This window comes from Theropithecus gelada, chromosome 19, assembly GCF_003255815.1.
Source record: "Theropithecus gelada isolate Dixy chromosome 19, Tgel_1.0, whole genome shotgun sequence".
Lineage (NCBI taxonomy): Eukaryota > Metazoa > Chordata > Mammalia > Primates > Cercopithecidae > Theropithecus > Theropithecus gelada.
In genome coordinates this window covers 2,923,409-2,938,865 of record NC_037687.1, presented here as the reverse complement: position 1 = coordinate 2,938,865, position 15,457 = coordinate 2,923,409, and the positions used below count along the sequence as shown (strand labels likewise).

General features: G+C 57.5%; 1 protein-coding gene across 6 annotated transcripts; it reads left to right on the top strand.

Annotated features, from left to right (window-relative positions):
• The first annotated feature begins 3,733 nt into the window (after nucleotides 1-3,733).
• On the top strand, nucleotides 3,734-13,879 carry AES (amino-terminal enhancer of split). 6 transcript variants are annotated; one of them, XM_025366151.1, is made up of 8 exons: nucleotides 4,267-4,436; nucleotides 4,586-4,660; nucleotides 5,533-5,630; nucleotides 9,024-9,087; nucleotides 10,415-10,459; nucleotides 11,054-11,116; nucleotides 12,573-12,647; nucleotides 12,727-13,879. In XM_025366151.1, the coding sequence occupies exons 2-8, from the start codon at nucleotides 4,634-4,636 to the stop codon at nucleotides 12,946-12,948; spliced, it is 594 nt and encodes a 197-aa protein (XP_025221936.1). In that variant the 5' UTR covers nucleotides 4,267-4,436; nucleotides 4,586-4,633; the 3' UTR covers nucleotides 12,949-13,879. The 6 variants fall into 6 exon arrangements, with proteins under 6 accessions (XP_025221933.1, XP_025221932.1, XP_025221936.1 ...); XM_025366148.1 differs by lacking the exons at nucleotides 4,267-4,436; nucleotides 4,586-4,660 and adding an exon at nucleotides 3,734-4,131; XM_025366150.1 differs by lacking the exon at nucleotides 4,267-4,436 and having other exon boundaries at nucleotides 4,460-4,660.
• The last annotated feature ends 1,578 nt before the right edge of the window (nucleotides 13,880-15,457 follow it).

Below are 15,457 nucleotides of genomic sequence, written 5' to 3'. Positions count from 1 at the left end.
GCCCAAGGTCAAGGTCAAAGGCCTGGGATTACATCTTGGTTCTGCCCCCTACCCACGGTGTGATTTTGGCCAAGTCACTTCACCTCTCTGTGACTCACTTTTCCCATCTTTTTTTTTCCGTTTTTTTTTTTTTGGAGACAGAGTCTCACCCTGTCACCCAGGCTGGAGTGCAGTGGCACGATCTAGGCTCACTGAAACCTCCGCCTTCCGGGTTCAAGCTATTCTTCTGCCTCAGCCTCCCGAGTAGCTGGGATTACAGGTGTGCGCCACCACGCCCGGTTAATTTTTGTATTTTTAGTAGAGATGGGGTTTTGCCATGTTGGCCAGGCTGGTCTCCAACTCCTGACCCTCAAGTGATCCGCTTGCCTCGGCCTCCTAAAGTGCTGGGATTACAGGCCTGAGCCACCTTGCCGGCCTGTTTTCCCCATCTCTAAAATGGGCGTGACAACAGCACCTAAGGGTTAAAGTGCTTAAAGCAGCCCCTGGTGCACAGCAAAAACATACAGCCCTGTATGGCTTGCTAGATTATTGACAGTGTGGGCCAGCATTCTGGGCTTCCTTCTATGCAGAAAAAAACCTGTTTTCTAAAAACAATGATTTCACAATGACTCTCTCCTTCACAGGCCTAGGTCCCTCTGGGCGGCCCAGCCCTGACCTCACCGTGCTCAAGCTATCTGTGTCCAGCTCTGCTTCCCCCGACAGTGTGGGGGCTTCGAAAATGGGAGTGTTTGGTCACCGGGCGCACTGATACCGGAAGGCGCCTGCCTAAATAAACACTGGCAGGTGGCCTCCCAGGAGAGGGGGTGTCTGGTCCCCACGGCGGTGGGGGTGGGGTGGCAGGGGTGCTAGCAGCAGGACTGGATTCAAGGGCATTCTAGGAACGCAGTCTCTCAGGGCCCTGCTTGAAAAAGAAGGGCGTTGCGGTTGGTTGAAGGCTTGGCTGTTACCAAGTAGTATTAATCTTTGTTTCTTTTTTTTCTTTCTTTCTTGTTTTTTTTTTTTTTTTTTTTTGAGGCGGAGTCTCGCTCTGTCGCCCAGGCTGGAGTGCAGTGGCGCGATCTCGGCTCACTGCAAGCTCCGCCTCCCGGGTTTACGCCATTCTCCTGCCTCAGCCTCCCGAGTAGCTGGGACTACAGGCGCCGCCACCACGCCCGGCTAATTTTTTGTATTTTTAGTAGAGACGGGGTTTCACTGTGTTAGCCAGGATGGTCTCGATCTCCTGACCTCGTGATCCGCCCGTCTCGGCCTCCCAAAGTGCTGGGATTACAGGCTTGAGCCACCGCGCCCGGCCTCTTTCTTGTTTTTGAGACAGAGTTTCGCTCTTGTCGCCCAGGCTGGAGTGCAATGGCACCATCTTGGCTCACCACAACCTCCACCTCCCGGGTTCAAGCAATTCTCCTGCCTCAGCCTCCCAAGTGGCCGAGATTATAGGCGTCTGCCACCACGCCCGGCAAATTTTGTATTTTTAGTAGAGACGGGGTTTCTCCATGTTGGTCAGGCTGGTCTCGAACTCCTGACCTCAGGTGATCTGCCCGTCTCGGCTTCCCAAAGTGTGGGGATTACAGGCGCTAGCCACCGCACCCGGCCACCAAGTAGCAGTAATCTTAAAAATACAAAATCCTAGTTTTTCTTTCCTAATCCTAATCTTTTTGGGTTTTTTTGTTTTTGTTTTTGTTTTTTGAGACAGAGTCTCACTCTTGTCACTCAGGCTGGAGTACAGTGGCACGATCTTGGCTCACTGCAACCTCCACCTCCCAGCTTCCAGTGATTCTCATGCCTCAGCCTCCAAGTAGCTGAAGTTAGAGGTGCACACCAAAACACGCTAGTAATTTTTGTAATTGTAGTAGAGACGGGGTTTCACCATGTTGGCCAGGCTGGTATCGAACTCCTGACCTTGTAATCCGCCGGCCTTGGCTTCCCAAGGTGCTGGGATTACAGGCATGAGCCATGGCTCCTGGCCTACAAAAAATTTTAAAATTACCTGGGCATGCTGGTGCACTCCTATAGTCCCAGCTACTCAGGAGGCTGAGGTGGGAGGATCACTTGAACCCAGGAGTGGGAGGCTACAGATAGCTGATTGCACCACTGCACTCCAGCCTGTGCAACAGAAGACTGTCTCTAAAAAAATTTTTTAGGCCAGGAGTGGTGGCTCATGCCTGTAGTTCCAGCTGCTCAGAAGGCTGAGGCAGGAGAATGGTGTGAACCCGGGAGGCGGAGCTTGTAATGAGTCCAGGTGGCGCCACTGGACTCCAGCCTGGGCCACAGAGTGAGACACTGTCTCAAAAAAAAAAAAAAAAAAAAAAAATTTAATAAAAATATTCTTGAACACTGAGGGCTCTCACCCTTACTTGCCAAGGTAAGGAGGCTGGGGTTCCGGGTCCATTTTACAGATGGGAACACCCAAGGCCCAAATCAGTTGCATTCATCCAAGGGAGCAGGCTGCTTAGTGGATGACGATGATGAAAAGACTGTGTGCTCAGCACCTGCCAAAGGAGGACCTTAAAGGAACAGCCTTATTTCAATGGCCTCTTTGGGGCCTGTACTCTGAATGGCAGAAAGAGGGATACTTTCATAACCACCACCAGGTCCCATTCCTCCTCTTCCCACGGCTCTCCAGGATTCCCACCTCACTCAGAGCAAAAGCGCAAGTCTAAGGCCAGGTGCGGTGGCTCACACCTGTAATCCCTGCACTCTGGGAGGTAGAGGCGGGAGGATCACCCAACGTCAGGATTTCAAGATCAGCCTGGCCAATATAGTGAAACCCATCTCTACTAAACATACAAAAATTAGCCAGGCATAGTGGTACGCACCTGTAATCCCAGCTACACGAGAGGTTGAGGCAGGAGAATCGCTTGAACCCGGGAGGCGGAGGCTGCAGTGAGCCAAGATCACGTCACTGCACTCCAGCCTGGGCAACAGAGTGAGACTCCATCTGAAAAACAAACAGCTGGGCAAGGTGGCTCACGCCTGTAATCCCAGCACTTTGGGAGGCCGAGGCAGGTGGATCACCTGAGGTCGGGAGTTCAAGACCAGCCTGACCGACATGGAGAACTCTCGTCTCTACTAAAAATACAAAATTAGCCGGGCGTGGTAGCACGTGCCTGTAATCCCAGCTACTCGGGAGGCTGAGGCAGGAGAGTCACTTGAACACGGGAGGCAGAGAATGTAGCGAGCTGGGATCGTGCCATTGCATTCCAGCCTGGGCAACAAGAGTGAAACTCCATCTCAAAAGCAAACAAAAAACAAACCACCAGGTCCCGTCCCTCCTTCTCCCACAGCCTTCCAGGGCTCCCACTTCACTCAGCCAAAAACCCAAGTCTTCCCCATGGCCCACAAGTCCTTGCTGGACTGGCCTGCTTCACCAGCTACAGAGTTAGCAGGGCCCAGTGCAAAAGAAAACTGAAAGGCCCCTTGTTCAAAAATGATTAGGAATCTCGAAATGCAGCAGTAAATATTAACCCAAGCACAAGCACTGCTGAGGAGGGGGGGGGGCCTGGGCAAATGCATGAAGCCCCAGGCCCTGCCTCCCTCCGGCCTTCCTGACCTCCGCCCTGGCACCCTGATGCCAGGCACAGTCCTGCCCCAGGGCTTTTACACCTGCTGGTCCTGCCTCTGACTACCTCTGTACCCCATCCCCCTGTTCTCTCTCCTTCTTTGGGTCGTTTTAGGGGCGGAGGAAGCTGTCTCTGATCCTCCCTGCCACCTGTTTAACTTTGCACCTTCCTACCCTGCCATCCTCCCGGCTGGTTTTTCTGCAGAACGGTCCCCACCATCTGACCTGCCGGGAATTCAGCTTGTTAATTTGTCTCTGTCTCCGGGCACCACCACCAGAGCAGGGACCCCCCCCCCCCACCCACAGGGCACTGGAGCAGCAGGCCCTGGCACACAGTAGGCGCTCTATAAATGTGTCGCAAGAATGGCTTCCCTGAGAAAGGCGGCATTACCGCTGCCTTTCTGCAGAAAAGGAAACTGAGGCTGAGCGAGAACCACCGCCCAGCCAGAGCCAAGGTCACAGAGCACGTCCGTGGCACGCGTCCAGGTCGTGCCACGGCAGGGCTGGCGGCTTCGACGCGGGCAGCCGGGTCCCTTTTCTTTGACAGATGGGGAAACCGAGGCCCGGCCTGCTGCCGGGTTGGGGGGGGTGGCGGGGGCAGCGGCCCGGGGCGGGGGCGGGCCGGGCCCAAGGTCACCGCGGCGGGCGGGCCCCGGGGAGGCGGGCCGGGGTGGGGATCCGCAGGCCTCCCCGGGCGCGCGCCTCCCCCCCCTCGGCGGCGCGCACGGGGCACGGGCGGCGGCGGCAGGTGGAGCCGGAGCCTCCGCAGCAGCCGAGCCGCGGCCACTGCCGGCGTCGCCGCCATTAGACAATAGCGGTGGGGCCGGGGAGCGGGGAGGCGGGCGGCGGGGAGGGGCGGGGAGGGGCGCCGGGCGCGCAGGAAGCGGGGCCCGGGGCGCGCCGGGGCCGGGCGCGCGGGGAGGGGGCGCAGGAAGCGGGCGAGGCCGGGCGCGGGAGGCGGCGGCGGCCCCGGGAGCTGCCGATCGGCGCCGGGACAAAGGCGCGGCCGCCCGGCGCCCCCAGCAGCCCGAGCCGGGGCGCACAGCCGGGGCGCAGCCCGCGCCCCCCGCCGCGACTGACATGATGTTTCCACAAAGCAGGCATTCGGTAAGCGGGGCCCGTCCGGCAGGCGCCCCCACCCCGGATCCCGGCCCTGCGCTCCCCACCCCCGGCTCCCGGCCCCGCGCCCCCCACCCCCAGGCCCGGTGCCTCCGGCCCGGCACCCCCCCAACTCCCCGGCCCTGTCTTCCCTCTCCAGCTTCAAGCCCGGCGCGACCCCCCTCCTGCCGCCGGCCCCCGGACACCCCCCCCCGTTCCCCCCCCCCCCCCCCCCCCCGGCGCGCCCCCCCCCCCCCCTTCGCCGGCACAGGCAGGGCCTCGGACGGCCTTGGCCTCGGGCCTGGGGCGCTCCGGGAGCCCCGCCAGGCACCTCTAGCGTGGGGATCCTTTGGGGGCCTGTGGTGGGGGGGCGATCCGAGGCGCACCCCTCCCGGAAGAGCGCGTCCCCGAGGAAGGGCGCCGGGAATCTGGGGTGGGCCCCCCGGGAAGATTTCGGGCGCCGAGAGACCCCTCCCCCAAGAGGGCTTTGCTGGGAGGACTCGCTGCCCCCCAACTTGGGGAGGGGGCTCCCTAGGGTGCGTATCCACCCCCCTCGGATGTGCACTCCCTCCTGGCGCTTTGGAGGGGCGGTAGAGGGCGCACCCTGCCCCCCATCTAGGGCAGGCCTTAAAACGCACCCCCACTGCTTGGAGGTGGCGGGGGTCGGGGCGGCTCCGGGCGCACCCACCCCCTCGGCTTCCCCCGGGAGAGGCGGGGGGCAGGAAGCGCGGGTGGGGGCCGCGCCAGGGGCCGTAAACACGGGCCCAGGAAGTGGGGCAGGAGGGGGGGCGCCGCAGCTGCGCGGCCGCTCCCTCCCGGCTGGCCCTCGAGGGGGGTCCAGCGCAAGCCAGGGCCTGACCCGGGCCGCCCCTTCCCCACAGGGCTCTTCGCACCTACCCCAGCAACTCAAATTCACCACCTCGGACTCCTGCGACCGCATCAAAGACGAATTTCAACTACTGCAAGCTCAGTATCACAGGTGAGCTGGGGGGCCGAGGGTCCCTGCGTCCCGAGAAGGTGAGCCCCCCACCCCATTTCTTCTGCGCAGATGGCAAGGCCGAGGCCTGGAGGGGAGATTGGGAAAATAATGTATGCTAGACTCTGACCTAATACTTGACAAATACGGAATTCATTTATTTTAAACAGCTGCATTTTGTGGAGGACAAAACTGAGGCACAAAATAAGTTAAATAATTTGCCCAAAGACCCAGCTGTGTGGCTTCAGAGCCCCTCCCTCCTACCCAATCCCCCCAAGTCCCCCCTTGGATAAAAGACGATTGGAGTTAGGGCACGGACTCGCCGTCCCCCCAATCCCCAAAACAAACATTTGGCAGCCTGGTCATCTCTCTTTGCCCAGTTTTGGAGAAAGGGTTCCCAGCATCAGTCAGATTCTCCGAGGTGCTTCTTTCAGAAATCTCCTGGCGTTTCTGAAGAGCTTGCCATGCTGTGGTATCTAAGGGGAAGGAACTATTTAGTCCTTTTACACTTAAAGAAATTTAATCCCAGGCCGGGTGCCACCGGTGGCTCACGCCTGTAACCCCAGCACTTTGGGAGGCTGAGGCGGGTGGATCACTTGGGGTCAGGAGTTCGAGACCAGCCTGGGCAACATGGCGAAACCCCGTCTCTACTAAAAATACAAAATTAGCCGGGTGTGGTGGCAGACGCCTGTAATCCCAGCTACTTGGGTGGCTGAGGCAGGAAACTTGCTTGAACCCGGGAGGCGGAGGTTGCAGTGAGCAGAGATCGACCCACCACACTCCAGCCTGGGTAACAGAGAGAGACTTGGTGTCCGGAAAAAAAAAAAAAAAAAAAAAAAGAAGAAGAAACTTAAGCCCAGAGAGGTTATTTCCTCGGGGATGTCCGTAGCATTGAGGAAGTGGCAAGGCTGAGGTTTGCACCAGGTCTCTCTCCTGGTTTAAGGTTTAAGGATACAGATTTTCACCTGCCCTACTCTGGAGGGGCACGCCGGGCCTGGGAATCTGGAGGAAGTCAGGCTACGCTCAAACCCCCATTTGGCCTTGGGGCCCTCTCCAAACTGAAGTGTGCCCACCCCAGAAATGTTCCTGGAAGGATCCTGGATTTCCTCCAAGTAGAAAGGGGAATCTCAATTTTGTTGTTGCTATTGCAAATATCCAACCTTTTTGGGTACTCCCTGTGTGCTAAAGACCATACATGCCTCCTCAAGCTTCATCTTTCCTGTTGTCCGACTGTCGTACCCATTCTTAAGATGGGCAAACTGAGACACTGACGGTCGAAGGCGCTGGAGTCGGCTTTCCACGCAGGCCCCAGAAGCTTTTGTTCGGGTCCCTCGATGTGAAGGGTTAGAGACCACCTGGTGAGCCCTGGGGCTGACCTGATTCCACAGGGAAGGGATCAGATGGCAGTCACAGTGCTGTGTGACCTCTGCTAAGCCGGAAGCCCTCTCTGAGCTTTGGGGTCTCCATCCGCTGGGTCTGCGCTTCCTGCTACCCAACGAGGGTCCCTGCCATACAAGGCGCACACCGGATGTTTGAGGTATAACAGCCACTGGGTGGCCGGATCACCCTATTTTTCAAGAAAGGCCAGAAATCCAGGGTTTGAAGTGAAACTGTTTTTGTTGTTTTTGTTGTTGTTTTGTTTTGAGACGGAGTCTTGCTCTGTCACCAGGCTGGAGTGCAGTGGCGCGATCTCGGCACACTGCAACTTCCACCTCCTGGGTTCAAGCGAATCTCCTGTTTCAGCCTCCCAAGTAGCTGGGATTACAGGCGTGCACCACCACACCTGGCTAATTTTTGTATTTGCAGTGGAGATGGGCTTTCTTTATGTTGGCCAGGCTGGTCTCGAACTCCTGACCTCAAGTGAACCACCCGCCTCGGCCTCCCAAAGTGCTGGGATTACAGGCGTGAGCCACTGCACCCAGCCCCAATTTTTTTTTTTTTTTAATGGTAGCAACAAATGCACATTTTAAAAGAAAACTAGAGAAAAGTTGGTGACGGCCAAAGCATCCTCAACCGGGCACACTTGTCTCTGTTGGAGCAAAGTGCCAGGCTCCTGGGGTATCCTAAGATCCTCGTGCATTTATGGGATGCTTACTGTATGCCAGGTACTGTTCTAGAACTTTCCTTGTCTGAATTCATTGACTCTTCTTTACCACACTCTGCGAGGTTAGTGTTACAGAAGAGGAAGTGAAGCCCAGAGAGGTAGTGGAGTTTGCCTAGAGTCACACAGCAGGGAAGACGCAGGGCTGAGCTTTGAACCCAGTCCGAGAGGGGGCAGGGATGGTAGAAACAGGTAAGCCACAGCCAGGTCCGCAGGGGCCCTGTGCTGGATTGGATTTAAATAGGTTAAAGGACACCTCCCCCACCACCACCACCAGTTCTTTTCCTGGACTGGGAGGCCCCCCTGCCTGCTCTCTTCCCTCCGGCCATGACGCCCTCATGGGGGCTTTGAGAAACGTCCCACAGTTCCTCCTTCCCGGGAGGGCCTATAAGAAGCTCTGGTGTCAGCCACCTGGACTGGCCAGGTGGAGTGGGAGAAATGGTGTGTTTTGTCTCAGCTAAAGAAAAAAGGCTGTTAGGAAGGACTAAGAGGGAGCTGAGGGGTCTGCCTGGGAAGCCCAGGCCCCCCATGAAGCTAGGGTCCCCGTGGGAAGTCCAGCTGGGAGCCGCCTCGCAGACCCAGACGCGCTCAGCCTCTTTGTACGTTCTATTTGGGTCTGGAAAATTTTCCCCTGTGGTTGAGAGCTTGGGCTGTTGCTTGGCTGTGTGACCTTGAGGCAGCTCCTCACCCTCTCTGGGTGTCCACTGTGTCATCTATAAAAGGAGCATGACAATGACATTGCGGGCCTCATCGGGATCGTGAGAGGTAAAGGCTTGTGAAACTCTCTGAGCCAGCATTGCTGTGCGTCCTCTAACTTCAGTTGTTCCTAGAATGTTGGATATTTTCGCCCGACCAGATCTGCAAAGGTGGTTTCATCACCCCTTCTTACATTCAGGGGCCCTGATGCTCTCCCCTCCCCCCAGCATCACAGAGAGCTCAACTGTTACCAGCTTCCCTGCCCCTCAATTCAACGTCCTCAGCCCCTATCAAAGTTTATGGCTTCGTTGACCAGGCACGGTGGGTGGCTCACATCTGTAATCCCAAGAGGTTTGGGAGGTCGAGGCAGGAGGATTGCTTGAGCCCAGGAGTTTTTGAGACCAGCCTGGGCAACATGGGGAGACCCCCGTCTCAATTTTAAAAAAAAAATGTTGTTTGACCCTCTGAGAATTGGCTGATCTTTCCCTTACAGGGGTCTTGGGGCCTTGGAGCCTCAGTTTCCTCCCCTGGATCACAGAGGGTGGGGGGCTCTTATCCAGCTGCCACCAACCACCCCGTCTCCCCCTGTGCCTCCTCAGCCTCAAGCTTGAATGTGACAAGTTGGCCAGTGAGAAGTCGGAGATGCAGCGTCACTATGTGATGGTAAAGTAACTCCGCCCCTAGGTCCAGTGTTGAAGGTGGGGGACAGGGCCCCCCACACCCCATCCACCACGGGCAGCTGCTCCCTAAACCCCGGCCACCTCCCCTGGGAAGCGCGAGGACTCGGGGCCTGTTCTCCACTCAGCCAGCCCCTGCTGGGCTGAGCCTGCCTCGCTAGCCTGGCAGCTGGCCGAGGCAGTGGCCTAGGTGCCAAACCGCCGGGTTGCAGACCGGCCCTGCCAGGTCCCCCGGCTGTCCTTGGCAGCGGAGGAGGGAGGAGGAGGAGGCTCACCGGCTGTGAAAGCCAACAGCCAGGAACTGACGTGGGGGAGCAGCCGGGTCCCTCCCCACCGCCAAGGTCCCAGCGTCCACACGCTTAACCCCTTTGGGCCCGAGCTCAAAGAGGAAGCCTGTAGGAGGGAGTCTGAGCCCTACTTATTTTGGGGGGCTGAGGTGTGACACTGCATTGCTGCTGCCAGAATCACTTTCTCAGTTTAGTAACCACCAGGTGGCAATTTCTGCATCAAAAATCCCCTCCCTTACCCCCGCTTGGCCTGGCCCTCAAGCCGCGATGCTGGGGTCTCAGCCCAGAACCCAAATCTCCCAGACTGTGGGGGAGGCAGAGCCAGACCCTAACCCTCCCAGCCGGAAGGATAGGGCTGGGGGCAGATAGAGGGACCTAGGACCTGCCTGAGGAAGACTATATGGAGAAGTGGGGCACACAGCTGGGGTCTTGCAGGATGAGTAGGAGTTCACCAGACAGAGACGGAGAAGCTATGTGAAGGCCTGGGAATGAACTTGGTTTTCTCCCCCAGGGGTGACGGGGAGCCATGGGAGGGTTTAGAGCAGGGGAGGGGCAGGGTGAGATCTGGGGCTTCGGGCAGGGGTAGCTGCTGGCCCCAGAGCCAGCAGGCTTTGTTTATCTCTCACTGTTTATACCCAGGCAGGCAAACTTCCCTGGAGTCTGGGCCCACCCGCAGACAGATCATAGAAAGATACAAGATTAGGAGCCCTGGAATGTGTGTTCTCGCGGTGCACACGGAGTGGGGGAGGAGCCAGGCCAGGGCTAGGGACCTAAAGTGCCTCCAGTCTCCATCCGCAGCCCCAGCGGGCCCCTTGCCCCTCTCCCGGGCTGGCTGGGACGCTGGGTGTGGGCGTCTCTCCCTCCTACTCTTTCCCTCCCACCTGCCTCGTTTCTTTCCTGCCCTCAGCTGTCTCTTGCTGTCTCCCCCCTTTGTCTGTCTCTGCCACTCCCCTATCTCTTTGTCTCCATGCCCCCCCATCCTTCCCCGCCCTCATCTCCCGCTCCCTCTCTCTCTCCCCCATACAGTACTATGAGATGTCCTACGGTTTGAACATCGAGATGCACAAACAGGTACGCCCATCTCCTCCTCCTCCTCCTTCCCCCCTCCTCCCCCTCTGCCCCCCGCCTCCAGCACCCCCTTGGGCACCCCCAGGCAGGTAGCGGCCGGCCTTTGGCTGGGCACCAAGCCAGCCCTGTTATCCTGTTACCTCCTAAGCCCTTCCCAAGCTCCCTCTCTCCTCCCCACCGCCTCTTTCTCAGGCCTCCCTTGGAGTGTTTTCTGGGGGTGGCGGGAGAGGCAGAGACCTTCCCCACAACCTGTGGCCCCAGCCCTCCCTACATTCCCACGAGCGCTTACTATCTGCCAGGGGCCTGAGTGGCTGAGCCCTGAGGAATGTAGCCGAGGAATGTGCAGTCTGGCCTCATCCTGCATTTACTGCCCTCTAAGCTGCAGGCGACAGCCAGTCTCCAGCCCCACCTTTGCCATGGACTGGCTGCCCCTGGGCCCGAACATGGGTTTGCTCATCCCACCCTGGCCAGACCTAGCCCCTCTTAGAGAGAAGCCGCAAGTGGCGGGGCTGGGCTGGGCCCTGTGCGGGCCTCCTGGGGCTGGCCTGCACCTGCCACCCGTCCAGGACTGACGCTGACTTCATCTGTGTGTTCCAGGCGGAGATCGTCAAAAGGCTGAACGGGATTTGTGCCCAGGTCCTTCCCTACCTCTCCCAAGAGGTGAGAGCCAGGGCCTCAGGGAGGGGGTGCCGGGGGCCCTCCCCTTGCCCAGCCCCTGTCCGCTGCAACCATCTTGGGGGGCGTGCTGGGCGCCCCAGGGCACATGCCTCCCCTCTCTGGACCTCCCTGGCTCTAGACACTAGAGCCGGCCTGTGCAGAAGAATCCCCGGGCCAGAGACACTCCAGGGGTGCAGGGGTGTGGGGGCCGGGCCTCACCCTGCTCTGGAATTGCCAGCTGGAGTGAGTCATGTCATAGGTAGAAATGTCGGATGGGCCAAAACTGCACCAGGAATGTTTTCTTCTCATCTCTCTTCCTCCTTTCACCCTCTCGAGAACATCCTTCAGGCCCTGCGGGCTGCGCAGGACCGAGGACTAGAGGGTGTGTTTCGGGGATGGGGTAGCACAGGGCGGTCCCCCATGGACACAGCCAGATAGATAGGTATGAGCACATCAACATACGGGAGATACACAGACAGACATGCACGGATACACGGCGTGTGCAGACAGCACAGGGTCACACACGCAGGAATGTGCAGCTACACGTGAGCACACGTGATCCTGAGCACACACTACCACATGCACACACACCCAGAGGAACCTGACGCCCAGCTTCTCTTCTCCTTTCTTGGGTTCTGAGGCTCAGGATGCAAGGCTACCCCTCCCCAGGGCCATGTAAGGCCCTTCTGTCCCTGCCAAGTTTACTGTCAAAAATTTGTAATTTCCTCTTTAATCGCTGTATCTCAGGATCCTTTGGGTGCCCTGCTTTGCCCAGGGACAAGTCTAGAAGGACCCAATGAAAGCCCTAGAGAAAAGGGCAATTGGAACTCTTCAGAACGGAGGCTTCCTGGTGGCCAAAGCAAAAAGGGAGATTGATAGATTCTAGCATCTGCTGGCCACAGAGTCAGGTGTTTGGGGAGAGCTGGGGGAGGAACTGCCCTGAACCTAGGCCCATTCCCCAGCTGGTTCTGCCAGAATTCATTGGGCCCTCTCCAGCCATGGTAGGAGAAGGGCTCAATTTGGCCGGACTCAGGGCACAGTCTTGGAGCTCCTAGGATCAGGACGTCCCTGTACAGTTGGGCAGGTTGTGTACTGCACAAATATTCACGTCTTTCACGTCTTTGTACATGGCTGCAGACATAGGATAGGTCAGGATCCGGGGTTTCTCCCAGACTCACTCAAAGGCCGTTTTCTAACTACTTGGCACAAAACCCTTTTAATCGTTTTCTGCACTTTTACATTTATCTCCATTGGCCAGATGAAGAGACGAGCTTGGTGAAAGGAAGCAGTTGGAGAGAGGGAAGGCGCTTTCTGATGGGGTTGAAAACCACTGGGAGGAGCAGACATGATGGCCCACTTGGTAGTGGGGCTCCTCCTGGCCTCAGGGTAGCCCCCGCCTCCTCTCTCAGTCAGGATCAGGAGGAATCACTGCCTCTCCTCTCTCCTCACCCCCTTCCAGCACCAGCAGCAGGTCTTGGGAGCCATCGAGAGGGCCAAGCAGGTCACCGCTCCTGAGTTGAACTCTATCATCCGAGTACGTATGGGGACCTGGGCGGGTGGGCGGGGGACAGGTGGGCCCTAGGCAGCTAACGTTCCCCTCCCCCACCCTGCAGCAGCAGCTCCAAGCCCACCAGCTGTCCCAGCTGCAGGCCCTGGCCCTGCCCTTGACCCCACTGCCTGTGGGGCTGCAGCCGCCTTCGCTGCCGGCGGTCAGCGCAGGCACCGGCCTGCTCTCGCTGTCCGCGCTGGGTTCCCAGGCCCACCTCTCCAAGGAAGACAAGAACGGGCACGACGGTGACACCCACCAGGAGGATGACGGCGAGAAGTCGGATTAGCAGGGGGCCGGGACGGGGAGGGTGGGAGGGGGGACAGAGGGGAGACAGAGGCATGGAGAGAAAGGAATGTTTAGCACAAGACACAGCGGAGCTCGGGATTGGCTAAACTCCCATAGTATTTATGGCGGCTGACTGCGGAGGCCCCAGTCCGACTGACTTACAGGCCACCTCTAGCTTTCTTCCTACCCCAGTCCCGGCCTCCCTCCTCCTGCCCTGCAGCCTGGATAGGTGGATACCTGCCCTGACATGTGAGGCAAGCTGAGGCCTGGAGGGTCAGATGGGAGACCAGGTCCCAAGGGAGCGAGACCTCGAGAAGCCCAGAACCCTTGGCCCTTCCCCCGTTTTGAACACGTGTAACTGACAGTCTGCCCGGGCCCCTCGGGGCACACGCCACTGCTCTCTCACCCTGGTACTGCATGCACGCAATGCTAGCTGCCCCTTTCCCATCCTGGGCACCCCGAGTCTCCCCCGACCCCGGGTCCCAGGTCTGCTCCCACCTCCACTTCCTGCCCCACTCACCACCTCTGCTAGTTCCAGACGCCTCCACGCCCACCTGGTCCTCTCCCATTGCCCACAAAAGAGGGGGCACGAGGGACGAGCTTAGCTGTGCTGGGAGGAGCAGGGTGAGGGTGGGCGACCCAGGATTCCCCCTCCCCTTCCCAAATAAAGATGAGGGTACTAAAGTTGTCTTGGTTTTTATTTTATTATTATTTTTTTCTTTTTCCAGTATACTAGCTTGTCTTTTAAGAAAGGGGATATTAAAAAAAAAAGACAAAATGTTTTTAAAACAAAAAGCAACACCCACACCTGTGTCTGTATATAGTCAGCTTATCTTGTGTTCAGTCGTTTGATCTCTACAGAGAGAAGTGGAAAATGCTGTATCAAGGGTGGGCTTAGCTGTGCCTTTCAAATAAAGATGTGAGAAGGTTCAGTGCTGTGTCCCTGCCTCTGTGTTGTGGCTGCCCCCGGGGGAGGATGGGGTTCCTTCCAATGTGAGACACCCTCCTAGAACATCAAGAGTTCCTAGCAGGTGCGGTGGCTCACGCCTGTCATTCCAACACTTTGGGAGGCCGAGGCAGGCGGATCACTTGAGGCCAGGAGTTCCAGACCAGCCTGGCCAACATGGTGAAACCCCATCTCTACTAAAAATACAAAAAGTAGTCAGGTGTGATGGCAGCCCTGTAGTCCCAGCTACTCAGGAGGCTCAGGCAGGAGAATCGCTTGAACCCACTGAGGCGGAAGTTGTAGTGAGCTGAGATTGCGCCACTGCGCTCCAACCTGGGTGACAGACTCTGTCTCAAAAAAAAAAAAAAACCTGAACAACAGTGTTCAGAGCTGCTGTAATTTGTCATAATTACCCCCAATCAAATAGGTAGGTTGTGACATGGTCACACAGTGGAATACTACACAGCCATGAAAAAAGACAGGCTGCTCCTGGTGGCTCACACCTGTAATCCCAGCACTTTGGGAGGCCAAGGTGAGAGAATCACTTGAGGCTGGGAGTTCAAGACCGGTCTGAGCAACACAGTGAGCCCCTATCTGCAAAAATACAAGAATTAGCCGGGCATAGTGGTGTGCACCTGTGGTCCCAGCTACTTGGGAGGCTGAGTGGGGAGGATTGCTTGAGCCCTGGAGGTCAAGGCTGTAGTGAACGATGATCATGCCACTGCACTCCAGCGTAGCTGACAGAGTGAGATTCTGTCTCAAAAAAGAAAGAAAAGATTATCTTTGGCTCTCACTGCCCTTGAATAAATCATAAATTCTTCACCTCGGCCCAGGAGACCCTACCCATCTTTCATTCCTACTCAACAGGCTGCAGCCAAGGTGGAACATCTTGCTATCCCTTGCCTTGAGGCCTTTTCATGTGCTGTTTCCTCTGCCTGGAACAGGGTTGTCTTATTTCCCCTCCCCAGGCATTCTAATTCTCCGAGACTGCCTAGAAGTCACTTTTCTGAAGGCCTCCTCTGACTCTCACCCACCAAAAGCAGGGTGGGTTTCTCAACATCCCTGCCCCAGTTCCCATACAAAGACCCTGAGACCAGCCAGACACGCTGGCACACACCTGTAATCCCAACACTTTGGGAGGCTGACATTGGAGAAGCGCTTGAACCCAGGAGTTCAAGACCAGCCTGGGCAACATACGAAGACTTCATCTCTACAAAAAATAAAAATAAGGCCGGGTGCGGTGGCTCATGCCTGTAATCCGAGCACTTTGGGAGGCCAAAGTGGGAGGATCATTTAAGGCGAGGAGTTCGAGACCAGCCTGGACAACACGGTGAAACCCCATCTCTACTAAAAATACAAAAACGTAGCCGGGTGTGGTGGTGTGCGCCTGTAGTCCCACCTACTCCGAAGGCTGAGGCAGAAGGATTGCTTGAGCTTAGGAGTTTGAGGCTGCAAGGAGCCATGATCGCGCCACTGAACTCCAGCCTGGCTAGTGAGCGAGACACTGTCCTTATTAAAAAACAAAAACAGGCCCGGTGCGGTGGCTCACGCCTGTCATCCCAGC

Bases quoted from the DNA above. Each gene is read 5' to 3' on its own strand.
- AES (XM_025366147.1), top strand. From the start codon at position 3,904: ATGTGTCGCAAGAATGGCTTCCCTGAGAAAGGCGGCATTACCGCTGCC. The intron at 9,088-10,414 runs GTAAAGTAACTC...TCCCCCATACAG, and splicing joins TGCAGCGTCACTATGTGATG to TACTATGAGATGTCCTACGG. The intron at 10,460-11,053 runs GTACGCCCATCT...TGTGTGTTCCAG, and splicing joins ACATCGAGATGCACAAACAG to GCGGAGATCGTCAAAAGGCT.